Source organism: Agelaius tricolor, unplaced genomic scaffold, assembly GCF_023055355.1.
Source record: "Agelaius tricolor isolate 1412-34295 unplaced genomic scaffold, bAgeTri1.0.p SCAF_18, whole genome shotgun sequence".
Lineage (NCBI taxonomy): Eukaryota > Metazoa > Chordata > Aves > Passeriformes > Icteridae > Agelaius > Agelaius tricolor.
In genome coordinates, this window is record NW_027269278.1 from 12,619,849 (window position 1) to 12,647,227 (window position 27,379).

Consider the following 27,379-nt stretch of genomic DNA (forward strand, 5'->3'; position numbering starts at 1 on the left):
CACACAAAACCTAAATGTTTGCCAACAGTATAGGGGACCTTTCCTTCCAAGAGCAATGACCTCCCCATGCTGCGGTGAATATACAGTGCTTTAGTGGCTTTTCATGCCTTTTTTTTTTTTCCTCATTATTGAACAAACTCTGTGAGGTTTGCACTGCTCCTGTTGTAGTCAGTGATTTAGGATGTGTGAGCTGGTGTGTGTGACATGCACCCACAAGCTCTGGCTGATGTCAGGAATTACACTGCCACCTAATGCTCAGCTACGTGCTTTTATTCCAAGAGCTGAACAGATAATTTCTGCCTTTGCCTTGATCCACAGGACCAGTGTCCATGCTGGCTAAATGGGCAAGGCAGAAGGATGAACTGGGTGTGATGGGCAAGGCAGAAGGATGAACTGGGTGTGATGCTGTCTGAGCCTACACTGGGAATCTCTGACCAGGCTGGGCTGGAGGCAAGGTGGGGGTCTTGGAGGGGCTGCTGGGCTGGGGTGGTAATGCCCACTGTCTTGAGCTGGGATTTGAATTGGATGAATCACAGCTGCGAGCTGGGACAGAGATTTCTTTTGCATGAACTCCGTAGAGGTGGTCCCAGATAGAAACAACCTCTTTAGCACCCTGCAGGGTGGGTGTTCAGGCTACTGAAGCAGGGGGCACCTCACAGCTCTGCCAGGCAGGTTCTCCCAGCCTCAGGACACCCTCCTGCCACCCAGGGCAGTGTCTGCCTGTACCCTGCTGCCAGGCCCCCATCACAGCTGAGCTCCCCCCACCACTGCCAAGGTGTTCCCATTGCTGCTGAACTCAGGTCCTGTCACAGCTGCTGTGTGTCAGCAGCACTGTGTCCCATCGCAGAGAGCCTCTGCACTGCCCCACAGCACCTGCAGCCACCAAAGCACCTGTAAGCAGAGATGTTTCTGTTTTCCCTCCTGCTCAGAGAGGCAGTGGCCACACGATGGCAGAGTTATTTGTGTCCTGCTCTGCTCAGCTCTGCCCTCCAGCACCTCCTGGCTGCAACGCTCAGGCGCCTGCAATTTGCAATTAATCCCAGAGTGTGTTGATCTGGTGAGCTCCAGAAAGGTGCAATGCTCATGTTCTCAGCCCATCACGGGATGTCAGCTGTCCCAAAGCCCCCCAGGCCTTACCTTTCACCCAGGTACCAGTCAGGGCAGTGGCAGGAGTAGCCAGTGGCTGAGAGGGTGCAGGTTCCCCCATGCAGGCAGGGCTTGGACTCGCAGGGACTGTCCCCGAGCTCACAGTGCTCACCAGAGAACAGCCCGGGGCAGATGCAGGTGTAACCTGGAGAGGGTGAGAGCGAACATATCCGTGTGAAAAAATGAGCAAGAACAGGGAGGAGCAGAGCCTGGTGCTGATGGCCCCCACAGCCCCTTGCACAGCTACCCAGGCACAGGAGTTTGCTGCTGCAGAGATGCTGTGGGACACCCAGGCCATCCCTGGAGGCCTGGTGGGTTCATTACAGCACCTGGCATAGTTGCTGGAGGCTGGGTGGCCATTCTGGGGCAACACAGTGGCACTAGGGAGCTGATTGAGCAAGAAGTCAAGCCTGTCCTCTACTGACACAGATCAGAGATGCAGTCAGGGCATAGCTTTATTGCATGGAGAAGCTGAGGGACAAATCTGGGATAAAGGAAGGGGAACTTGGCAGGCTGATTCACAGTTTCTGACTCTGTTGAGTGCAATCCCCTGTAATTTGTTGTTCTCAGGAGTCTTTGGTCCTGCGAGTTCTCGTGGTATGAAGTGCCTGTCTCAACATGCAGAGTTTCTCCTGCTTGCAGGAGATGTCTGCTCACAGACAGAGGGAAACCCAGCACAGCCAGGGACTCAGAGGGGCTCCTGCTGTTTGTGCTTTCGGCTGCTGTTTAGCATTGCCCTAAGCATGGGAATGTCCCTGGCTGTGCTGAGCTCCTGCTTGTCACCTGGCTGGTGCTGCAGTGAGGGAAATTCAGAGTTTGCACCTTCCAGCACACTTGAAAAGTCTTTGCTACTCCTCCACAAGCTGAACAACCCTGCTTTAGAGCACAGGGCAAACAACCTGGGCCTGTTCCCACATGTGTGTCAGTGGCTGTACCAGAAGGACGTGCCAACACTGGTGCAGCAGGTGCTGGACATTGCCCACAGGCCTGTGTGTGCCCAAACACATGTCCTGGATGTGGGGCTCACTTGTGTTTGTGGTCCTGGGGTGGTGCTGGGCTGGCCTGGGTGCTCTCCCCACAGCTGTGTTCTCACACAGCCACGTGGTTCCCAGGCTTGCTCCACAGGCGAGTCCCTGCCTGTGCTGCAATCCCACACCGAGATCCCTGGGCAGGGCTCTGCAGGAACTCACTGAGATCCCTGGGCACAGCTCTGCAGGAACTCACTGAGATCCCTGGGCACAGCTCTGCAGGAACTCACTGAGATCCCTGGGCAGGGCTCTGCAGGAACTCTCTGAGATCCTGGGCACAGCTCTGCAGGAACTCACCGAGATCCCTGGGCACAGCTCTGCAGGAACTCACTGAGATCCTGGGCACAGCTCTGCAGGAACTCGTGCTGCCTGCCTGGGGTACCCAGGACTGAGCCCATGGCACTCAGGTAACCAGGATAACCTCCCAAATAAACATCCCTTGGGCAATCCCTTCCCTGCAGCAGTGCCCTGCCTGGGGCCATGTCCCACAGGCTCTTTCCTGGCCAGCTGGGCCATTTGCAGGAGAAATTGTTCATCCTAGAAGGAAACTATGGGAAAGGTGCTGGATGATCATTAGGTTATTACTGAAGGAATGATTTTTCACCTCCCCCTGCCACTGTATTCTCTCTGCAGTGAAAGCAGGGGATGCCTTGACTTAGAGCAGAGATGTGTTTTCCCTTTGTGGGCCTTGAGCCCCTTCCAGCCCAGCCAGAGAGGTTTTCTGTGCAGAGGGTCTGAAGGCTGAGGTGTGAGTGCCAGCCAGACTAACTGTTCTGTACATTTACACCTGGTGTCAAACAAGTTCACCTGAACCAGGCAGCTGCTGAGTCGACAGGGCTGGGAATCTTGTTCCCAGAGGCAGCGGGCAGGGCAGGGGAAGGTGGTGCCTCCTTTGTCCTCACTTGCTTTCCGGGCAGGGTGTGCTTTGGCAAGGGCCCCAGAGAGCTGCAGGAGCAGCCTCTGCCCCACACAGCAGCGTGGGAAGCACCCCACTGCCCCTCTGAGGGGCTGAGGCACAGGCAGTACCCATCTCATAGAGGGTGTTACGGGGTGCAGCCCTGCTCTGCTGGCAGCTACAGCCAGTTGTAGGGCAGTGACACACAGGTGGACATCACTGGGAGCAGCTCCTCTGCTCACAGCCCCCGTCCCTGTGACACAGGACACAGCTCACTGCAAGGAGCCCCTCTGATGGCAGGAATGGGGCAGCAGGGACACTGCCTGGTGCAGAGCCTGTATCAAACCTCTTTTGGGTGTGTGCACCCCATGTTAGCCTGGGAGTCTGGGATTTGAGCTTACAGTTTTCCCATATCCCTTTGCATAGCCCTGGGGAGTTGCTCCCTGCAGTGGGAAGAGTCCAAGATCTTGGCTTGTTTCTGCCCAGATACCATCACCACATGATCCCATCTTGCCTGATTCCAGCCTTGTTAACAGCTCCTTAAGCAAAAAGGATGCAGAGGGGTGGGTGGAATCTCTACATGCATTTGAGTTTTTGGCAACACTCTGCTCTCCTATGTCATGCACACTCCTTAGAAACACCTTCCTGCCCTCTGGGCCCGTGGTCCACTGGTGAGAGCCAGGATGATGATCTCACACCCTGCAGCTGCTGGGTGCTGCACTGAGTCACCTGAGGTCCCCTGGGACAGAGGATCTCTGCTTCCCCTCTGGAATAGCCCCTCCCCAGGGATAATAAAGCTGCTGCATCTTTCCCCCCCTCACTGCTCACTGCTCTCCACAGCTCTGAGTGGGATGTTCACGTACCTCCTCCGTGAGTTTCGGAGCACATCCCGTTGTTGAGGCAAGGGTTGCTGCTGCAGGCACCGCTGGGGGAGCAGCACTGCCTTATCCCCACCTGCTCCAAGACTTCCCTCGACTGCCCTTTCCCTGGAAGGAGAACCACTTCTCTGCCGTTGATGGCAACCACGTCCAGGCAGCCCCTGAAGCCCCGTGTGACCCTCTGGGACTGCAGCGACTTTGGGAGGCCCCCAAAGACCAGGTCTCGCCTGCCCTGGGGGACACCACAGGTCCCTGGCAGCTGGAGGGAGGCGTTGCCCAGGCCATCGACGAGCAGGCGGACGGAAGAGTTCTTCACCTCCAGGAACACGGAGTGCCACTCGCCGTCGCTCACAAACCGTGAGGAGGAGAGGTTCCCAGAGGAGCTCCCCTGGCAGCTGTAGCCAAGGTGAGGCACTCCATTAACCATCTGTAAAACACAGAATCACAGCTAGCTGGGACACAGGTGGCTGCTGTTTCATGAAGGGTTTCAACATTCCTCCTGCTGCTTGTTCCCCTCTCTCCCAGCCTTCACTTGACAGTTGAGATTACTCCCAATTTTCTAATTCCAAGAAGTACCAAATGCAGCCTTTTTCACCTTTTTAACCTATGCCTGGATCAATTAAGGGACTGCAACTCCTTTACTTTGGAGAACACCTTCACCTGTCTGGCACAATTTCACCTATGGTCCTTCCTGGCAGCCTTTGACCAGCATGCAAGGAGGGAAGCCCATCTTTCCATGCAATAGAGCCATGGGATCACACAGCTACTGCTGCAGCTGCTTGCCCTTTCTCCCACCTTCCTGAGCCTGATCAGAGCCCTGGCATTCAGACTATCCATAAGAGCACCACCAGTCACAGATGGACCCTTGTTCTGGGCCACGTGGCTTTTGTTCTGTTCTCACTGTCTCATTGGTAGTGGGGAAGGTGCTGGACCAGTTGCCCTTTTGGCAGGGGTGAGGGTGGTGAAAGAATCTTATTGAGGAGAAGCACTGGAAGCTTTCTCTGGAGGAAAAAGCAGGACTTGGGAGGCAGAGAAAGGAATAACTGTTGTACCCATGCAGGAAAACAAGGCCAAAGTTACTGCAATCCAATCCTTGATCTCCACCAGACTGGAGAGAGACAAGGCACTGAGCTGCTAAAAGTGAACCTCACCAAAGTCCTCTGCATTAAATGGGGACATCAGAAATTCCTATTTCTGGCCCAAGATTAATCTTTAAAAGTCATATAGGATGAAGAAAGAAAAAGTTATTTGTGTTGTTTCAGGGTGAAGTCAGGGTTAAACCCCTTTTTCACCTTAATCTCCCCAGTGCTTTGTTGATAAAACCTCTCTCTCACAGAAGCCAAGAGCCTATGGAAAAGGAGAAAAGAGATGGAATGAAGTGCTGGTGGGAAACCTGCAGAGCCTGCTATGTAACATCAAGCAATTCATCCCAGGCAGGAGAGATGTCCCTGGAGGACATTAGAGACAGCAAGAAGGGTTTCACTCTTGGAAGGGGTTAGAAGAGCAGGAATGATTATGGGCTACACTCGAGAGAAACCCACCCACAATATGAAGGCGATACTCTGGAGCAGAGCAGGACAACAGCTAACTCTTAGAGAAGCCCATGGTATAAATAAATACAGTGGGAGGAGAGAGCAACTGCTGAAGGAAGAAAGAACAAGAAGCAGCTGGCACATGGCATGGAAGGGCCTCGGGGCAACACGTGTGTAAATCCCTTTGCACAATTGGCAAGCACACCAGAGAACTTTGTCACTTCACTTCATCTGCAGGAACATGATTTCTCTTCAGATGGGTCTGTAGATTTGGCTTATCAATTTCTGGGGCTGGGAGACAGCTGAGAACTCGATTCCCTGGAGCAAGAACTGACACACTGCCAAGCCTTTCCCAGCTTGCCTGGTCTGCCATCCTCTTCCTGTAACCTATTTCTGAACATCAGGAGAGCTTAGAGACTGGAAAAGTGGTGATATGCATGCTCTTGGGAGAGCTCATCCTCTTCATCAAATCTACAAACCATCAGTTATGGTCCTTTCAAGGCTTTGGCTCATATCTGGAGTACTTCAGTCTACAAAGTTTAAAATCTTGAGGGACTCCTTCAATTTTATCAGGCCAGGTGGTTTAGAAACCTTTTTATCCATAAGATATTGCTAATAAAGTGAGTCAGGAAAGAAATTATTCACAGACACTTTTATGGAGGAGGATTTATGAATGTTTCCTGTTGAAAAGATTGTGGAGACAAGCTTGGGCACAGGACATCATGAGCTCACTGAACTCCACCAATAATGAACCTTGACTCCCTATGCTGGCCTGGATCAGTGGAGTTTCTTGCCATCTTGTACTTCCTGAGCACCACCTAAAGTGCTGGATTCCTTCTGATGAGCTCTTGGGTGACTCTCCTTCCCAGAGGTGAGGTAGAAATCACGAGACCCTTAATGAGAAGTTTTTCGCACTGGGCCTTTAGAGTTCAGCCTGAAGTCACTCTCAGAGATGGGTACAGGACACATGGATAATATTTCTCTGCTCCTGCTCTTCAGGAGCGATGGCTGTGGCAGCAGGAGCTTGAAATATGTGCAAAAGGCATGTGTGGGGGTTGGCTGCCGTGCAGCTCCCTGTCTGAGTGGGTCTTTTGTAACTGTGGGAAGATGGAACAACAGGAAGATGGGGTTGTGAAACCATGAGAAGGGATGGGGAAATCCAAGAATAGGATGAACACTTCCAGGTAGGTTATAGTTGTAGATCTCAATGTGATCAGTCTCAAGGACAAATCTCTGTAAGCTGGTAAGCATGTCCTGTGATCTTAGGCTCCAGTTAGTCTGAATTCAGTTGATGAGGAATATATAAACCAGCTTTTCTTTAGTCATCTGCTGCTTTCCTTCTGTTGCCAAAGTGGAAGAGGGAGATGATCTCTGAATGCTTTGGTAAGTTCAGTGTTCAGTCAAAGGGAGGAAGAGTGATTGGAATGAAATATTCCTGTCTCTGAAGGTGTCTAAAATAGTGAAACCATCTGAAGAAAGTGGTTGAGAAGAGAGGTGTGTGTGTGTGAAAAATAAAATTTTGGATTCCTGTTCTTTCTTTTCTGTCCATTATTGTAAAGGACCTTTAATTTGAGGTATGGGAGAAAGTTTGGCCTTTGCTAAAGTGGAAACAAACAATGGTTTGTGGACAACTCCACCTGATAAATGCTTTGTCCTGAGAGGTGAGATGCAAGAGAGGAATGAAGAAACAAGAAAGAAGGTTATGTAGACCTGCTATGGGTGTCTGATGACTTCACCAGAAGTCACACCAGAGACCAACACATGCACTTACATGTATAGAGGATGATTTCCCGTTGTGGTTGCAGCAATTGCCAAACTCAGCTTGGCTCTCATTTGGGCTTCCCAAGTCTTGTATTTCACAAATTACTAAGGGTACATATTTTTGCATATTCTTTCTGTGATTCCCTCCCCCGAGAGAGTGAGGTTTTTGTAGCTGTGAGAGAAGTCCCCCTGCAGTGCCATACCCACCTCCAGCGTGGCGTGGTCGCTCCCGTTGGCGTGGAACACGACTGCGTGATGCTGGTGGGTCTTGAGGCGAAAGTGCATGTGCCAGGAGCCAGCCTGGGAGTGCTGGTACCAAATGTAGCTGTGGCCCCCAAACCTCACAGCTGTTCCTGAAAGGACAGTGAAAGAAAGGTCTCATCTCTGTGGCACTTTGAGGCTGTGCACTGTATCAAGCCTTGCCTCTTTTGCTAGCCTGAAGCCACAACTGTCCAGGAGCAGTCCCGTCCACAGCAGCTCATGGATCCCTGCACTGCATCTCCCACAGCCCCACCAGGAACTCCCAGTACTTCCTCTATGTACTCAACTGTGAAGCAACCCTGAAATACCAACCTGGCTATTTCTATCCTTCAAGGTGCCCTCAGCGTGGTCTACAACACCCTTGAATTTCTCCATCCTTAGCAAGGTTTTCTATTATTCTGTGGTATCCCCTTACGTTCCTGCCCTAGTGTCACTGATCCCGCTCCCTCCACTTATTTCTTGAAGTATCCTAGAACCAGTGTAACAAATATATTTTATTTGGCTTTCCTCAAATTTATTTGTTATTCTGTGCTTTGGTCCAGGATCAACACATGAGATCACAGATACAAAATTCTGATCACTGACCTTTCATTTCCTGCTAAATGTGAGTGACTTTTCCCAATCAGAGAGACAGATGTTGCTGTTATTAAATGCTACAGGAGATAAATTTTTTAAAAGAGACTATATGAGACTTCCAGATTTTAAAGTCTTTGAAGTTGTGGGCAAAACTATTGGTCACTGGGCAACCTAATTCCATGGAAAATCCAGGTGCTCTATATTGTACTGAAGGAGAGCACAACATGCCCAGGTTTACAGAAGGATTGCTCACCATTGCACGAGCAGATCTGCTCCAGGCTGTGCCGCGGGGTGAGGACGCTGAGCCGGGCAGTGCTGTACGTGGACATCATGCCTGGGTCCAGCTGGATGGTCTCCTTGCAGACACGGTGGGCACAGTCTGACCCGTGACAGGGCACATGGATCGCTTTCTTCATCCGGAGCCCCACGAGCTGGTCCATCTCCCCAGCTGACCCAGTGAGCTTGCTGGCCAGCACCCGCGGCTCATACAAGGAGCCGTGCGGCTCTCCGACAGCCAGGAGCAGATCCACTCCATCCGAGGCAGCTGCAGGCTGCAGGCTGGCCATGTGGATGTTCTGGCGCCGGGTGACGAGGATGTTCCCCAGAAATCTCTGCAGGTTGCGCCAGTGGTCCCCCACAAACTCCTCGGGGGAGAGGTGTCGGAAGTGCAGCACCACGGCCTTGTCCAAGGCCTCCTGCGTGAAGCACCACACGTGGACGCTGACGCTCGTGGTGGCTGTGAACGTTCCGTCACTCACTGTCACGTTCAGAAGGTAGTGCCCGTGGGGGAGCTTGTCCCCAGCAATGATCTTCCCATCTGCAGCCCCGACAGAGAAGAGCCCCTCCTTGGGCACCTGTGCCACCAGAGTGTACACCAGCGTGTCGTGGGGGTCCCGGTCCGTGGCGTGGATCTTGCCCAGAACACCGCCTCGGAAGGCGTCCTCATTGGTGGTGATGAATATTTCCAGGGGAAGGGCTGAGGGCGCGTACTGGCTCTGCTCAGTCACTTGGATGTTTATAAATGCAGATGAGGAGAGGGGAGGGATGCCGCTGTCGGAGACCTGGCAAGGAGAAGAGAAGGATCTGTTAGAGCCACACACTCACTCACTGTCACCTCACCTGACTGGTGAGCTCTTGCAGAGGAGAGTGCCTTTCAGGGAGCAGGGAGTGGAAGCTCTCAGGCAGCAGGTTGGGAGTGAAGAAGGAATGGGAAAACTTGGCAGCAGTGTTGGAGCTCTGCCTGGAGAAAGCCCTTGGGAAAGGGGAGCTTCCCTTCCTTAGGGAAGGATGGAGGAGACTGATGAGGCCTTGGAGACTGACTGAGGCCCTCTGCTAGTGGTGGGGTCATGCTCACTTCCCTGTGCATTCAGGAGCAGCTGAGGCACCTCTGAGTGGCTCTGAATATTCCTTAGGCTTAATAATTTTTTGTGATGTTGCCAATCTTTGTGGTTCCAAGCGTAACTGAGTGTACAGAGATGTAAAGCAGTTACGCACATCAACACATTCGCTCACCTTCCAGGCTCTTTAAGCCCCTGTCCCACCTCTGACAATGTCTGCCTAGCATTGAGTCAAGGAACCTCAAACAGAAAAATGCGAATAATCAGATTATGGGATAAATTTCTCCCTAATGCTAAGCAGTTAGAGATTGAGGTTTGTAATATAATAGTACTCAGCTTTTGCAGCAATTGCCATTACTGAAGAAGTATGTACTTTACATGTTATTATGCTTTTGTTTGTAATGGACTACCCCTACTGATAATGTTGAAAAATAATGAATTCATTCTGCAACAATAGAAATCCTTTTTGAAGAGGAACTGAAACCACTTCTTAAATGACAAGGATAATTAGAGAAAGCTTGTAGGACCAGATCCAGCTCTCACTTTAAATTGGAATTCACTAGAATGATTATGGGGAAAGCATCTGTCTAAGGAAACTGCTGACAGAGTATTGTTCATGATCACATTATCTGATTTTATCAACACAGAAGCTGGCCCCCTGCTTCTTGTGGGCAGACTGTGTGCAGAAATGAGCTCTGCAGCTGGCTCCAAGCTGCAAAATTTGTGCCTGGATTGGATTTCTTCAAAGCCAGAGATGTTTTCGTTCAGCTGGGCCATGCTAATCGCATTTTATTGCTGCTTAAGCTCACTGGGGAATTCAGACACCAGGACAGTAACACAGGCTCTACCTGGACTTGCAATAGGTACTGTTCTTTCACTCTTCTGTTCAGGACAGACGATGTTACCAGCAGACCATTTTGGGTGACTTCAAAGGCTTTCCCATCATTGCCCTGGGTGATCTGGAACGAGTAGGGTGGTCCATTTTCTGGAGAGTCTCTGTCGCTCATAATCAGCTCCAGGACACTTGTCCCCACGGGAGCATTCTCCTGAAATGGGGAAAGACTCTATTGGAGGGAGGAAGGCAAGCAAAGAGAAATGGCCCAGGGGAACCTACAGCACCCCAGGAGCTGCTGGATCAGGAACAGGAAAACAAATCCCACCCCTGCCCTAGAACCCACAGAGCACAAAGCAGAAAAGTGATTCATCACTGTCTCCCCACTTTACTCCAACAGCAGCCTAGGAACGAGTTCCTGAGGGCAATGAGAGGGACTGGGAGAACAAACTGTCTCCTGGCTTACCTGCACCACCACACTGTAGTTGAGCTGGAAGAAGCGAGGAGGGTTGTCATTGACATCAGACACATGGACGTGCACGGGGACATCACTGAACTGAGCAGGGTGGCCGTTGTCCGTGGCTCGAACTGTCAGCGAGTAACTGGGGATCTGGAGGATTTGTAGGGCAGCATTACTTGGAGAAAGGGCAAAATGGTGGCTTTTTCACATCACAGTTTTATTCTCCTGCAGCTTGTTGAAATGCCTGAGGTCATGCACCATGGCCACAACAGCTTTGACTTTGGCTAAGGCTCTCCATCCATAAATCTCACTCAAAGCTCATTGCTAAACTAAATCAGCCTCACAACAGTTGCAGAAAAGAGAAACTTGGCAAAGATGGATGAAACTAAGCTGGGCAAACACCTGCCAATAGTTGTTTAAGAACCATACAATCACACAATAAGCTGGGTTGGAAGGGACCAATCAGGATCTTCTCCTGTTCCTGCGCAGGACATCCCAAGAATTCCATCATGTGCCTCAGAGTGTTATCCAAAGGCTTCTCAACTCTGGCAGGCTGAGACAAGCTGCTGCTGTTTTATGAATGAGAGATTGTCCAGGTGACCTTTCTCCCCCCCACACCTGTTTTCTCTAATGGAGAGAAGCAGAACCCAACCATGTTGGTTTCCACAACCAACATTCTCAATATTGAGACCAAAACTCAGAGCTGTGGAAGGTGTCCCTGCCTATGGAAGGGATTTGAACTAGATGATCCTCAAAGTCCCTCCCAATCCAAACCATTCTATGATTCTATACTGCCTTTCCTAAAGCCCAGCCTTCCTACTGCAATATCTGTGAGTCTAGAAAACAAATTAATGCCTTGTCTTCTACCTACAATATTATGAAAACAGGAGGTAGCTGAGGAAGCTGTTCTCCCTCAGTCTTTTTGGGCACATCTGTTTCAGCCTTCCCACTCTCATTTTCCTGAACTCACCTCCTCCCTGTCCAGATGCTTGGCAATGCTGATCTGCCCATTTTTGGGTTGAATGGCAAAGTGTCCCAGTGGGTTCCCTTCCACAATGGAATATGTGATCTGATTGTTCATGGACCCATCCAAGTCATCAGCTGACACCTGTTTGGAGGAAAAAAAACCAAACCACTAGGATCCTTGGGCCAAAAAGGATGCCATGGAGAAATGGGATTACTTTCTCATTTTAGGGTATTGGTTGGAGCTTGTCTCAAATGAGAAGGGGGAAAGGAAGGTGCTTCAAATAAGTGTCATCCAATAGTTTTTTCAAGACAACATAGTTTCCTCAGCTTTCTCCTCATCCCTTTCCCGACTTTACCACCCCTGTGATGGTTATAGGCTGGACAGGGAACTCCACATCACCTTGGACTCTGCTATTCTGCCCAGGTGAGCCTCTGCCTTCTCCAGGCCACAAGGGCATGGTCCTTTTTCAGGCATTTTTGTTTTCTTGGGATGTTCTCAAAGCTCCTAAGCCCTTAATTTTCACTTAAAGGTGTTTTATAACACAAAGTGTTCTCCATGCCTGTGGAGTTTCAGGAATTAAAAGTCATGCTTTAACCTTAGATGCTGAATGCCACAAGCCCACTGAGGTCACTGTGTCCAAGGAAAAGAAAAGTGCACAAGAGGAGTGAATATTGCATAGCACAAATGAAGCAGAGGTAAAGACAGCTGGCGTGGTTCAGTCATACCGTGAGGATGATCTCTCCAATGGCAGCATCCTCCCGAATGTCAGTGGAGTAGGGATCCTGGATGAACTCTGGTGCATGGTCATTAATGTCAGTTATGTTGATCACCACCATGGTCACATCACTGAGAGAGGCTGAGCCCTTCCTTGTGCCCTCAATGGACAGGTAATACTCGTGACTTGCTTCAAAGTCCAGGCTCCCATTGATGTATAAGGCACCTACATTGGGAGATGGGGAGGAAAGGACAGAAAATACTTCAAATGAACGGCACATGGGATTTCTTGGAATACTGCAGATATGCCAAGGCAACTGCCAAACTGCCAGCTGAAACTGTAGTTGACCTAACTTCAACCCCCTTGATGTGGAAGAATTAGCAAGAGCCTTGTGACCAGAGAGGCTGAGGAGCCACTGATGAGGATGTTACAGCTGAGGGCAGAAGGCCATTGCTGACGCAGCCAAGGGCTCGTTTCAGGGAGTTAGCACTGGCCTTCTGATAACAGCTCTTATCACATCTCTGTGCAAACAGAATAGGGCTTTATTTGGCTGGCAATTGTGGCTCAACACCTGTCCATAGTTAGGGTACTATTATCCATGTTCATTGAGTGCTACTCAATAAAGCTGCCTACTACCCTGGGCAGCAGGTTCCTCGTGGGATCTTGATGGAAAGACTTTTTAAATGAAAACACTTTCTCCTGAATTTTGAATTGGGAAAATTTTCTCATCCTGTTCTCCATGTATCCTTGACTCACATGGGCCTCTCTCAGGTCTCAGACATGTAGGAGGAATCTTTCCATTAATTTCAGTAAGATTTGGATCACTCCTTAAGTGACTTGGATAGTAAAATTTGAAGTAGAAAAGAAGACTGTATTTCCTACCCTTGTGATGTGTAAAGACAGAGGTAAGCAGAAGTGGGAGCCAAATGGGGAAGAACCAGAGAAGATGCACACAAAGACATCCTTTGATGTTGGATCATCCTGGACCTGCTCGGGTACAAGATCATTTTACCTGTGTTTGAGTTGAGCTGAAATTTCCCGTGGTCATTGCCGTTCACAATTTCATACTTGATCTCTGTGTTTTCTACATTGTCCCTTGTCAGGACTGACAAGTTGAGGACCTCGGTACCAACAGCCACGTCTTCTTTCACCATGGCCACGTACTCAGGGGCCAGGAAAACAGGCAGGTACTCATTGAGATCCACAACAGAGACAGTGACAGTGCCGAGGGAGGAGAGGGGCTGTGGGCTGCCCCGGTCGGTGGCACAGACTGTCAGCTCAAACGCTGAGTGCTGGGAGTCCTTCAGGGGCTTTTCCAGCCGGATCACCCCCGTGGTTTCCTCAATTGAAAAGTGCCCATTGGCAGAGTCAGACAGAGAATAGACCACCTCAGCATTGAGACCTGGAAGGGAAACAGACAGGCTGCAGTAATTCATGGGTAGGGATGCTGCTGGGTTTAGTCATTTATAATGCATTAGGACTACAGGAACAGAATGATCTTCAATTCCCAGGATAAATGGAGGCTGTATGAACATCATACAAACATTAAGTGTGCCCCTGTTCATCTGCAGGTTCAGTCATCTAGCCAGCCCTCACCATTATCCACCAGTGTCAGCTATCTGCATGGACTACTGTTCCTCATTTTTAATTACCTTGTTTTCAAATGTAATTTCTCTTCATATCTGCTTCCAAAGAAGATAAATATGATCCAGTCTCTGCTGGAGAGGTTTATTGAAAGTTCCTTTCTTAGGAGCCTTACCTATACTTCGGAGAATCTCTGTGTTTTCGGAAGGACCTCTCCATCCATATTACCTACACCACCCATAACTAAAGCTCCTTTTTGCCTTTATTACACTCATTCTCAGTCCCCACCTCTGAACAAGTTTCTGTCCAGTTTAGATCCCTGCATCACACTTTGAGCTGTGCATCACAGCCACAGTCACTGAGCATATTCTCAAAGAAGGTCTGCATGTTTCTACAGATACTGTGCTCCCAATAGGGTCACAAAAATGCTGATGCCAGCCCAGTAGTCAAGAATATGTCAGTGATGAGATCCAGGCACATCTTCGCCAAGATTCAATCATCTAAGCCCATTGCTGTAGCACTTCCCTAGGTTTCAAAGGCTTCTATTCAGAATGAAAGATGAACTCTACCAACACATAAATCCCATTCTGACTCACCTTCATCAAGGTCCCTGGCAGCAACCACAGCGATGGGTGTCTTGGTTGTGGTGTTATCAAAGACGGCCACGGCGCAGTGGCTGGGGAAGAACCTCGGAGCGTTGTCATTGGTGTCCTCAATGATCAGTGTCACATCAGCCTGGCACGAACGGCCCCCGCCGTCAGTGGCTTTGGCTACGAGGTGGTACACGGGCTTCTGCTCACGGTCCAGGGGTGCAGATGTGGTCAGCTCCCCTGTGGAAAAGAACAGGAGGTGGTCGTGTCTCCAGCAATCACAGCTGCAGCCTACAAGACCTCAGAGAGGTTCAGCTGTTTTCCTGGATGAACCGTGGGAGACAATAATTGAGCTAATAGTGGTGATGTGTCCATGCCACATTGCTCAGGGCTATCCTCAGATCGTTGCCAGCCAGGGCCCTGGCAAGGCTTTGCATGGGCAGTCCTGCAAGTTCAGCTGAACTTCATCCAAGGGATGCCATCATGGGATAAAACTGTTCAGAAATAAATTGTACTTCTAAACTCCCCTGCACTGAGCTTTCTGCAATGAAATGAACCCAAGCGATCTCTAGAATGATCATCGGGTCTGGGTAAATACACTGACCAAGACACAGTAAGAGGTATTTTGGGATTTAGAACTTGTGTCTTTGGCTGAAGCCAAATACTTGCTGCTCTTTCCTCCTTGAGACCTGGCTGCTAGCAATAGTGTCTGCTCTTCATTTCAAAAGAAGAGACAGAGCAATCAGGATGATGTAGAACTCCCTCTCCTCTCTGCTGTGGCCATTCCTTCCTAGCTTGGGACAGCTGGAATAAACAGCTCCTTGTGTTTCTCAAGAGGAGGTAAGTGTTAAGCCATGCTGAGAGCTTGCATTTCTCAGGGGAGGGTGAGGAAGAGGATGAAAGCAGCCCTGCTCTCACCTGTGTGCGGGCCCAGCCGGAACTCCTCAGCACCAGGGCCGTGCAGGCTGTAGGTGATCTGGGCATTGCTGCCCACGTCAGGGTCACTTGCTGATATCTTCAAAATTAAAAGACCCGGCCCAGCATCTTCAGAGACTCTCCCAGTGTAAAGTATCTGGCCAGGACAGAAGAAATCATTGGCATCTGAGCCGTCTCCAAAGTACCTCCACCCCATGTGGAGGGAGAACAGACCCACAGAAGCTTCACAGAGGATAAACTCTGTGTTTTATAGGGGAACACAATGTGCCTCCCATTCTTGGCTGCTGGGGTGTGGACTGGGACAAGTGAGCTCATTTCACACAAGCCTTTGAATCTCCTTTGGGAAGTAACCACCTCTGTTCGTTCTCACCACGGGTGACGTCCACACCAGCAATCAGCTCTCTACAGCAACAAACCTCCTGATGGGAATCTCCCAGCTTAGCAGGATATAAAACTCAGTAATTTACATGCCCCTTCCCAGGAGGCTTCCTGGCATTGTTTATCTCCAAAAATTACTCTTCATAATGCTTAGGCTCTCACTTGCTGCTGGCAAACATGCTTGGAGGCTAGATTTAATATTCTTGCTTGACATGCTGCTTAATTAAAATTGTTAAGCATAATCAAAGCAACAGGATCGTGTGAGAAGAATTATGACAAGCCAAATCCTTTAACATGCTCTGCCTGTTCTTTCTTCTTTTCTATTGTGTTCTTTCCCTCCCAGGATCTCCCTTTATGCCCCTGATGTCCCAGAACAGATGTCTTACCTGGCCACACTCAGGGCTATTATCATTGATATCCAGTACAAAAATTTCCACTTCAGTGGTAGCCTGAAATTTCCCATCAGAAGCCATAACCTTGAGGAGATATTTCTGTGTATCTTCTCTGTCCAGAGGCTTCTTGGAAGAAATTGTCCACTCGCCCTCAATTTGATCAACTGTGAACTGTCCCAGTACGTCTCCTTCTAGAGGGGGCAGGAAGCAAGTAAAAAAGGCATTTACTAAGTGCTGAAAATCAGAAGGGGTAAGGAAACAGAATACAGGTGTGTCCACTGATGGCTCCTTAGGAGACCTGAAGGACCTGGATGCTCCTAGAGGTCTTTCCCAACCCAAATGATACCATGACTCTGACTCACACTGGTGATGCAGAGAGGGCACTGGTGGCATATCCAGCAGGTGAGGAGCTTTTGGTTAACCTCACTGCACAGCTGGGAAATACCCTGCACAATTTAGTTATTCCCTGTCTGCACATTACAGTGACAGAAGGAAACAAATGACGGCAGAAAAGTCAGTAATGTTCTGCAGATGTGCATATTCATTGCCTCAAAACCACATTGTCTCACCTTCCCAAAGCCTGTCAAGTCTTTTTTCTGCATGTTCCTAAAAGGATTTGAGAGCTGTAAACACCCTGCAGACATGGTTTGGATCTTACTGTTATGGTACCATGTACAGTTGTACTTCCTCTAACCTGTAGAGGTATTTAACATATAACTTTGTTTTCTGGGGCTACTTTTTGTTTCTGTAAGAGCCAAATGATGAGAGACAGGTAAATCCAGACTAGGCAGGCTCTCTGGTCCACCAGATCCATGCTGATCCTACTGTTGTTACCCACGTTGGATTTTAAATGGGCTGGATGCTGCCACAGGAAAATCCTTCTCTCCTGGGAAGGAGCTGGTGCTCTCTGCTGACCCAGGAGGAAGCACAACAGGCAATGGGGGTCACTGAAGAGAGCTGGCTGTGGAATCTGTTCATGCTGGACTCTGAAGGGTCTCACGCAGTGGGATAAATTAAATTCACTCCCTTTCTGTTTTCATTTGTGTGGCAGTGATGAGGTTGTGGAGGCACAATGACACCTGTACTAGCTCTTCTTCTGATGCTGGGAAACACCAGCCCATGCCCAGATTTAGTGTCTGTGTGTTTGAAATCAATGTGGACAGGGGGAAGCTGGACTCTGTGTTCACCTAATCCTCTCTTTTGCTGCATATCCATGTTTATTTGCAAAGTCTGATCTGTGTTTGTATGTGCAGAGCAGAGAGCACAAGGTGTTCACCCCTAACATAAGTGTGCATCCTCTCAGGTTTAAAGTACTTGGAAGTTATTACTACCTTCAAGATGGCAGAAATGTGAATGCATAATGGATTAAATCTTTCCTCTCAAAGGCTTGCAAATACCGAGGCATGCCATAAACCAAATGAAAGTACCAGCATTCCTCCCCTGTTTCAGATGGTTACAACAATAGATAACAGGCTGCAGCATGATCTGGCCTAATGTTTTGACCCTGAAGGGTCCTCGTTTGAGCCTGAACAAACATTTTAATTTGAAGGATCTGCCCCAGGTCTTAGAAAGACCCTTTAGGGTCAAAAAATACCATAAAAGCAAGCTTCTACTTGTGCAAATACAAAACAAACATTCCAGTGTAACTTTTTAGTTATTTTACAGCAGTGGTTAATTTTAGTTGGCACACGTGATATTTCAGGGATGCAAGAGTAATCTTTAGTTTGTCTTGTTAGCCAAAACCTTTACTAAGATTGACGTGATAGTCTTAAATATTCCCCAGTGCAGAGTGACTATCTGCAGCCTTGTTACTATGCCAGCCTCCAAGTGGTTTTGTAGGAAACACACAATACCAAGAAGTTATACATAGTTATTAAAAAACACAAATAGGCTACAGGTATATATGTGATGTATAAATTGACTGCAGTGGTGGCAGGAGAAATAGCTGGGTCAAAGAACTTAAATACAGATCACAGTATCTGTGTGAGAAAAATCTTCCTTCCTGCTGTACTGCCTCTCCTGTCCTTCCAATAGCTATTACAATTACACTGTCTTAAATATTCCTCTGTTAAGAAAGTGTAAATAAATATTTCTACAGTACAGTGTAATTGCTTACATGTATCTTATTTATTAATTTCTAGAGAAATAGGACGATTCAGTGGTGAGACAGTTATTTTTAATGATCATTCATATTTTAATGATCAACCCACTGCAGTTATATGTAATTACTTATATGTATCTTATTTATTCCCAGAGAAATAGGTCAATTCAGTGGTGAGATAGTTATTTTAATGATCATTCATATCAACCCACTGCAGTTACTAAAGGGTTTTGTATTCCCCAGATTCATCTGAGTCCAGCTCATGACAGAGCTCAGCCTTCATCTCCTGTTTCTGAGAGGACTGTCAGTGCAACACTATTTCTGTACTAACAACCTGTAAGACAAGGTCTCAAACCCTCACTTCGAGATGACACTCTCCCCTTGCCCACTGGAGATTCCCAGTCTGGCCCAACTCACCGGTGATGTAGCAGGTGACGCGCCGGTTCTGCTCGGAGATGTCGGCGTCGATGGTGCTCAGGGTGACAACGACCTGCCCCGGCTCCGCGTTCTCAATGACTGACCCCCTGTAGAACTCTGAGGTGAACTGCGGGGCGTTGTCGTTTTCATCAGACACCGTCACCTCCACCAGGGTTTGGGAAGAGAGCTGCACCTTCCTGCCGTGGTCAGTGGCCACCACGTAGAAGCGATAGATCTCCTGCTCCTCGCAGTCCAGCTCCTTCAGGGTGGTGATCCACCCGCTCTCGCCGTCGATGGTGAACAGCCCACGGAGGTTGCCAGACTCTGCTTCCAGACTGTAGGTCACCTGCCCGTCACTTCCCATGTCCTGGTCATTAGCTGTCACTTGGATGACTGTGGTTCCTGAAGGCATGTTCTCCATGACAAATGCTCTGTAGGGATCTGCCTCAAAAACAGGTCTGTTGTCATTCACGTCCTGCACGTGGATATTCACAGAGACCAGAGAGACCAGCTCAGTCTCCAGATGTGAGCAGTGAGCCATGACATCAACCTGGTACCACTTGGTGGTCTCATGATCCATAGGTTTTTTGATTCTCAAAGCCCCTGTCTGTTCATCCAATGTGAACACCTCATCCTTGTTACTTTCTGTAGTGGTTCCCTTCACCAGGCTGTATATAATGGGATCTTCTGCAAAAGCTTTGACTGACCCTATTTCTGACCCCTCTGGAAGATCCTCAGATGCAGAGAATGTATAAAGGGGCTCAGAAAACCTTGGCAATGTCACTTCCCTGGGGACAATCTGGAGATTCACTGGAACAAGGGAGTTCCAGTGAGGGGGTCTGCCATCTTCAGCTTTCACCTTGAAGTTAAAGGCTCTATTTTCTAAACCAATAAGACTCTCCTTGACCTTAACAACCCCAGTGGCAGCATTGATCTCCACAAGGTCTTCTGCCACATCTTCCACAGAGTCAACAGAGTAAATGACATCTGCATTTGCACCTTCATCAGCATCGTAAGCCAGTACCTGGATGACAGGGGAGCCTTTGCTGACATTGGACTGGATGGACAGGGTGTATTCAGAGGCTTTGAACAGAGGTGGGTTGTCATTCTCATCTGTGAGGATTATTTTGACAGTGCAGAAGGCCACCTTCCCACCCCCATCCTTGGCCATAACTTTAATGGCAATGACCCTCTCTGTGGAATTTTCCCTGTCCAGTTTTTGCAGTGTGGCAATACAGCCCTTATTGTCTATGGAGAACTTCTCATGGGCAAGTTTATTTATGATGGTGTAGTCTATGGTGCCATATGGGCCACCATCTGGGTCAATAGCCAGCAGCTCAATCACTTTGGTTCCTATCTCAGCATTTTCTGCCAGCTCTGCCTCGTACACATTCTGCTGGAAAGAGGGGCTGTATTTGTTGGCATTTGTGGTGTTGATATACACAGGCACAGTGCTCTTGAAAACTCCATCTGAAGCAGAAACTCTGAGATTGTAAGATGGCTCCAAGTCCTTTTTGCAGCGGTTGAACATGGATATTATCCCAGAAGTGCTGTTAATGGCAAAATGCCTGTTGTCATTACCAGAGAGGATCACGTACTCCAGCCGGGTGGTGTCTCCACTGTCGGGGTCCAGGGCCTGGACTTTGATCACAATGTGCCCACACGTAGCCATTTCACTGACCTTGGCTTCATACTGAAGCTGGCTGAACTCAGGGGGATTGTCATTGATGTCTGTCACATCTACGATTACCAGGGCATCGCTACTGAGAGGAGGCACCCCATGATCCACAGCTCTGACTTTCATGCGGAACTGTTGATTTGTTTCATAATCAAGTGCTTGAGCTGTTGTTATTTGCCCTGTGCTGGCATCAATATTAAAGAACTTGGCAGCATCTGAACCATCATCCATGATCTGATAGGAGACCACTTTGTTTCTGCCCGAATCCTTATCAGAGGCAAAGAGCTGGACAACAGGGGTCTGTGGTGGCAAACTCTCCGAGACAGACGCTGTATAAATGATCTGAGAAAATATGGGAGGGTTGTCATTAATGTCCTCCACCTCCACCTCTACTCTGGCTTCTGAGAAGGATCCAAGTGCTGTGTCTGTGGCTCTAACAGTGAATGTGTGTTTTGTCTCTAGCTCATAGTCCAGCTGCCCTGTGACAGTGAGGACACCAGTTTTGAAGTCGGTGTTGAAGAGTTTCAGGGAATCTTCTTCCACAATGTTGTAGATGAGGCGCAAGCCTTCGGGGCTGCGGGCCTGGATGTGGAGGATAGATGTATATGGGGGGACGTTTTCTGGCACCTTCACTCGGTAGTACAAACTCTGGAACAGAGGGTTGGATCTGTTCCTCACACTGATCACCACCTCCTCTTCAGCTTGCAGGGGAGGCTCTCCTTTGTCCTTAGCAATGACCCGGAGGTTGTATTTATTTAATACTTGATAATCAAGAGGCCTCTTAAGGGAGATGTCTCCAAGGTAAGGGTCAATCCAAAAGTATTTGTATTCCTCTGCAAATGAGTAGGTAACAGCTCCATTATCCCCTATGTCTCTGTCTGTTGCTGACACCTGAAAAAGGACATCCCCTGGCTCTGTGCCGTCCTGCACCGAGGCGTAGTATGGCACATTCTCAAACTGTGGGGGGTTGTCATTGACATCCTCTACATAAACTCTGACTGTGGCTTGGGACACTCTTGGTGGCTTCCTGTTGTCCTTCACTTCCACAGCTACCTCATGCATGTCTTGCATTTCGCGGTCAAATTTCACACCCTTGGTCTGAAGAACTCCAGAGGCCTGGATCATTTTGAACCTTTCCTTTTCATTCAAAAGTGAGTAGAAAAGGGGTTCATTTAGCTGATACCCTTTGACTCCAAGAATGGTTAGAGTCTTCTCATCTGTAGAGTTCTCCATCACAGTTGCTGTATATACATCTTGTTCAAATTTCAAGCTGGTACCTTGTGCCCGAGTTAAATTTAGTTTAACCAGAGCAGTGCTCTTATACAAGCCATCACCAGCTCTGACTGTGAGCTCTTGGTAGCTTCTCAGGCCAGTTGTGTTAAGAATGGAGATGAGACCTGTTAGTGGATGGATATGGAAAGCATTGTCAAGGTTCCCTTCCACGATGCTGTAGGTCACCTCCGAGTCTGCATCTTTTGCCTGCACTGACAAAAGCTCCATCCCTGGGTGGGCAGGTAACAAGATAGAAATGTCATAGGTGTCTTTGAGAAAGACTGGAGGTGAATCGTTGACATCTTTAACGTGGATCGTGACCTTGGCAGGCTTGGATGCAAACAAGCTGGGACTTCCACTGTCATGCACATGTACACTGAAATGGAAAACTGGGGTGAGCTCATAGTCTATATCAGCACGACTGGTCAGCGTCCCTGTGCTGGGATCCACGGTGAAATATTTCAGTGCCTCTGGTTCCAAAATCTCATAGGTCAGCAAAGCATTGGAGTCTTGATCAGCATCTGTTGCATAGGTGACGAGGGGAGCATTGCTTTCATCCAGAACCATGCTCTGGGATGGGGCATTCTCCATGATCCAGCCAATGAAGGAAGGCTTAACGAAGACAGGCACATTGTCATTCTCATCTATGACATAGATGAGCACCACTGCATCCATAAATGCTCCAGCCATGTTGGTACCACGGACTTTCAACTGGTAAAAAGACACCTGCTCAAAATCTAAGTTCTTCTGAGTGGAAATAAGGCCTGATTGATAGTTCATGGAGAACACTCCATCTCCATTTCCATCTTTTATTTCATAGCTGACTGGTGACAAGCTTGTGGCTGAAACCTGGATCAGAGGAGAGCCAATAGCAGTGGATTCACTGATCTCTGTGATGTATTCAGCCTCTGGAAATTTTGGAGGGGTTCGATCTGAGGGTCTAATGTGGACATGTACTGTAGCAGAATCTTTAAGCTGAGGAAACCCCTGATCTTCTGCCTTTACAATGAGAGTAAATCGCTCCTGCCTGGATGGGTCCAGTTTCTGGGCAACTGTAACAATTCCAGAATATGGGTTGATGCTAAAGAAGCCTTCCCCATTACCTGCAAGAAGAGAAATTACAGAGTGAAGAATGCAGACACCTTACTGGTCTTCGTTTTCTGCAACTCTTGTTCATAGATTCTCCTTATTGCAGACCTGATTAACATCTATTTCTTCTACTGAGAGAAATTAATTCATTTCTAAATAATTTTAATTGTAAGAACAACAAACCCATTGAGATCTGTGAGCTAACATTTGAATCAATCAAAATGTAAATTGGAGATAAACACCCTTCTAATTTAAGCATATTTAGTGGTGGCAGAGCATGTGCTTGAAGCTTTTGCCTCGTGTGCAGAACATGGTAGAAAAGACAGTACTAGTTCCTTCAAGCCCTGTCATGCTTGTAATTACCAATACTTCAGGAGCAATTAAATTCCTCAGTCCTTGATCTAAATTGCAGTGAGAAAGATGGAGCAAAGGATGGCTTGTCTCCTGCAAAGAGTTTACAGGCTAAATTAGGCCGTGTGGCACAGACATAAATACTTAAGTTTTAACCTTTATAGTGAATGATAAAATATTTGCCCATTGAACATGAATGACTCAAAACCACCACCAGTCAATGCTGAGAGGGTTCTCACCATTCCTTGAGGATGTATTTCTTGATAGAAATAGTGGAATGGTGATGACTCCTGTGGGAATTGGGAGTACTTTTGCCTAACAACTGAATAGTTCCCATGGAAAAAGAGGATCAGATTTTAGGCTGTTCTAACTCATCCAGTCACTATTTTTCTTTGACTAGTGACTCAACATTAAGCTGTCTTCTTAAGAAAAGATGCTAATAATCCATAATATGGACATTACCTACTCACTCTGGATTTTTTCTGCGTAGGAAGAAAATCACATTATAGAACTGTGCAGCCATTTGATGTTCCTTGCAAGGAGAAAGCTGTCAAGTGGCCACCAGTTAGAGCATGGTAACACAGGTATGATCAGAACCTAAACCATCTTGTTGCACGGCTCTCACCTGCCTGAAGGGAGTAGTGGATTTTAGCATTAGCTCCCTGGTCCTGATCCAGGGCTCTGACTTGTATGACCTCTGTGCCCACCGCTGCAGAGTCCAGCACTTCTGCTTCGTAATGGATGCTGCTGAACTGGGGAGGGTGAAGGTTGCAGCTGTCCACGTGCACGATGACTCTGACAAAGTTCCGCTTGATGGGGACCTCCTGGTCTCGTACCTGAATGGCAGAGAGAGAGAGAGCAGGAACAGTCACACCCAGGGACAAGCCAGTCTTGTCTGCACCATCTTCCAAGTAATTCATCAGCACTCTTACAGAGATGGGTGTTTTGCAATGGTGCCGACCCCTTGGCTGGGAATGAGCCTGGAAGTTTCAGCACCAAAGCTCAGCCCTGAATTTGAAAGCAAACATTAACTATTACACACTGTGTTTTGTTTTGTAAGAATCCAGTGGCCCTCCAAAGAAGGTGGTTAGAGGAATGCAGGGTGTTAACTACATTTAGCCATATAGTAAAGGTTAACACCCTGCTTTCCTCTTCCCTATTGTTCCAGACAAGTCCTCCCTCAACGACTAGAACCACTTTTAATTTCTCCAGTGACCCATATATCCTGGCCAAACCAGTGGACTCAGCTTGGTTGGGCTTGGTTAGGACTCACCATCACTGTGAGAGTGTGCTGAGGCATGGGCTGGGAACTGAAGCCTTCTGCTGTTGTGAGGGCTCCATTGCCTGGATCCAGCTGGAAAAGTCTTGTGCTTTTGGGGTCCACACTGCCATGGATGGTGTAGATGAGCCCCTTTCCTTTGTCCTTGTCTGTTGCACTGACTCGAAGGATTTCTCTCCCTGGGGGGGTATCTTCAGGAATCCTCTCCTCGTAGTGGCTCTGAAGAAACTGGGGACGGTGCTGGTTGATGTCAATCACGTGGATAAATGCCTGTGGGGGAGACAGCACAGTGAGGGCAGCAACTGGACATGCAGCCATGTAAAATCTCAGCTACCAATCCTTCTTGGATGTTGACATTGGGTGCTTCTTGGGTGCCATAACCATCACAGTTTTCCAACTCTGGGAGCTTTGCCATCTCTGATGATGAGGAGCCCCTTTGTCCTTCATCCCAAGGAAAACCTGCTGTGCTTTCCCCTTTTGTGTTTTTCAGTTTGCTTCCTCTCCTTGTTCAAAATCTCTCCAGTCTGGCAGGGCATTCAGAGTGAACGTGCCTGCACTTGGCACGTGGGGAAGCAGTCACAGCCTGCCATGGAAAGCAGCAGCAGCTCAGCTGTGGTGCCAGCTTTGCTGCTGGCCAGTGCCTACACAGCAACCCCCATTATTTACTCAACAGAAAGCTGACAGAAGGGGATGTTTGGTTAAAGAAAGCAGGGTCTGGCCCATCTCAAGAGCAGCAAGTGTGTGGAGAAGCAAAATTTCTGTTCTACCCTTTTTAGCCAAGTTTTCCTCTCTGCACTGAACAGCACATGCTGGGAATCCTGAATCCTGCTGGGGAAGTCACTGCTTTCTCCTGTGTGGTCTCCTACCCTGGCTGTCCTGACCCTCCTACTGATGTGCCTCCTGCATCTTAGGAAGCCTCAACCAAGTGTAATAATTGGCTTCCTTTAGCAAACCTGAGCATGCCATGGGAGGTTTTACACGAGCAGGTTTCTTGACATCTGCTAGCAGCCTTGAGTGCCAAAATAAACGTGGGGATGAGATGCAAGGTGGCATGGAATGCACACTAGGCAAGGTGGGGCTTTCTTTGTTTATTTGGAACAATACCTGAAGATAGTTGAGACATGTGGCCATCCGTTAGCATCACGTTTCACAGGAATGGTGGAGTTTCTCACTCATCATCCCCCACAGAGAATTCCCCATGATAAGCATTACTGACAGGTGACTCACATCCTAGGTCTTCCTGTGCATTGAGGGCTGGATTTTTGGCTGCTTCTTATGCATGGAGAGAATGACTACTGAAAGATCATGCCTTGAACACCTCTCTTCAGGGTAGTAAAGATGGGCAAAATCTCATCATTTTAGCCAGGGCTCAGAGACATGCCTGAGAGTGAAGTGCCTCCTTTTACCAGCACTTACTTTATATGTGGGAACTCAGAGCACACAGCATCTTTGCAGCTGCCCCACTCACTCCCTGGGCCTGACCTCACCTCTTGCACATGGATTTGTGCTGGCTGTACCTGGGCTAGCAAATCCCAGGAACACACCTTGACATGGGAAGACGGACCCAAGCCTGACCTAATCGTGTACACACTTCCCTTGTCCCAGATTGCTGTAACTCAGCCTGAGCAGCTGACACCAAACTGGGGTCTGAGTGTGTGAAATGCCACCCCAGTTTGGCTGGTGGTGTGGATGTGTCCCCATGTGCTGCCTGGGATCAACAGGAAAGATCCAAGCTTTCCTAGACCAGCTGTGCTTCTAACAACATAAAAACAATCTTAGCTTGGTATAAGATCTGTGTACTGGAGGATCCTCCATTACACTGTCACTGTGTAATGGAGGATCACAGTGTAAGGACATCTGGCAGATGATCCAGAGCTCAGCAGACCCAGAGGAAAGGTTCCCTTTGGCACATCCTCCCTCTCAATAGGGTCTCCACTAAAGAAAAAAACATTACCTGGGTTTTGATTGTACTGGACCCATCAGTGACTTCTACTGTGAGGTTATAGCTTGACTTCTTCCTTGCATCCAGGGGTCTTGCAATGACCATGCTGCCTGTGCTCTTTTCAATGTCAAAATCCATGTCATCATCACCACCTGGGACACGGGGGAGAAGGGAAACAGGAGGGCAGTTACAGTCAGCCAGACTGGGGATAGTGCCACAGGTAAGGTTTATTCCAAATCTGGAAACTCAAAACACCATGTGATAGATAGATTAGATAGACAGATAGACAGATAGACGGATAGACGGATAGATAGATAGATAGATAGATAGATAGATAGATAGATAGATGATAGACAGATGGATACACCAGGAGATGGGGAGGACAAGGCAAAGCTGAACAAAGGGATAATCACAGGTGGTGACAAAGGAGTGTGAAAAGCAAGATGAGGGGAATGAGAGGAAATGAGGAGGAGGAGAGAAGGGGAAAGGATGCACTTATGCATGTGATGTCCTGGCTAGATTGGCAACAGGCCCATTTGAGCATTGATTTATCTGCACAAGGTTTCCAGCCACGCACCATCACTGGCTTAGCATGGACCAGGGACCTGCTGGGCAGAACAGGGCTCTTGCTGGCTTCTGATTCAAGGTCACACTGTGAGCATATCAGCAATGGTCCTCATCACCATGGCTGGGAGCCTGTGAGCTCCCTGAATTCCCAACACTCCAACAGTTGGGGAGGCAGACGGTGCTTCCAGGGTGAGCAGAGCCTGTTGCCTCCAACCCAGATGGCTGAGAATGGCCAGGAACAGCAGGCCTGAGCAGCTCAGCAGCAGAAGGCTGTCCCTCACCCTACTGCTGCTCAGCCCTGGCATGGCAGCTCCTTTCTCATGCCTCACTTGCTGGGGCCTGTTGGGCCCCTCTTGCACATTAAACCCTGCAAAGCTGCTCTGAGATACGGAGAAGCTGAAATAGTTTCCTGTAA

General features: G+C 48.5%; 1 protein-coding gene across 1 annotated transcript in view; it reads right to left on the bottom strand.

The window, feature by feature from the left end:
- The window catches only part of FAT2 (FAT atypical cadherin 2), a 56,786-nt gene that overhangs the window by 3,800 nt on the left and 25,607 nt on the right, over window positions 1–27,379 (bottom strand). The window contains exons 7-22 of the mRNA XM_071443396.1: window positions 26,410–26,549; window positions 24,450–24,725; window positions 23,802–24,012; window positions 18,787–22,839; window positions 16,263–16,459; window positions 15,481–15,634; window positions 14,569–14,802; window positions 13,401–13,790; window positions 12,399–12,613; window positions 11,677–11,814; window positions 10,713–10,856; window positions 10,263–10,460; window positions 8,331–9,138; window positions 7,448–7,593; window positions 3,933–4,374; window positions 1,138–1,291 (exon numbers count right to left, since the gene is read on the bottom strand). Of these exons, the coding sequence (XP_071299497.1) occupies window positions 1,138–1,291; window positions 3,933–4,374; window positions 7,448–7,593; window positions 8,331–9,138; window positions 10,263–10,460; window positions 10,713–10,856; window positions 11,677–11,814; window positions 12,399–12,613; window positions 13,401–13,790; window positions 14,569–14,802; window positions 15,481–15,634; window positions 16,263–16,459; window positions 18,787–22,839; window positions 23,802–24,012; window positions 24,450–24,725; window positions 26,410–26,549 (7,900 nt within the window). The remainder of the gene's footprint in view (window positions 1–1,137; window positions 1,292–3,932; window positions 4,375–7,447; window positions 7,594–8,330; window positions 9,139–10,262; window positions 10,461–10,712; window positions 10,857–11,676; window positions 11,815–12,398; window positions 12,614–13,400; window positions 13,791–14,568; window positions 14,803–15,480; window positions 15,635–16,262; window positions 16,460–18,786; window positions 22,840–23,801; window positions 24,013–24,449; window positions 24,726–26,409; window positions 26,550–27,379) is intronic.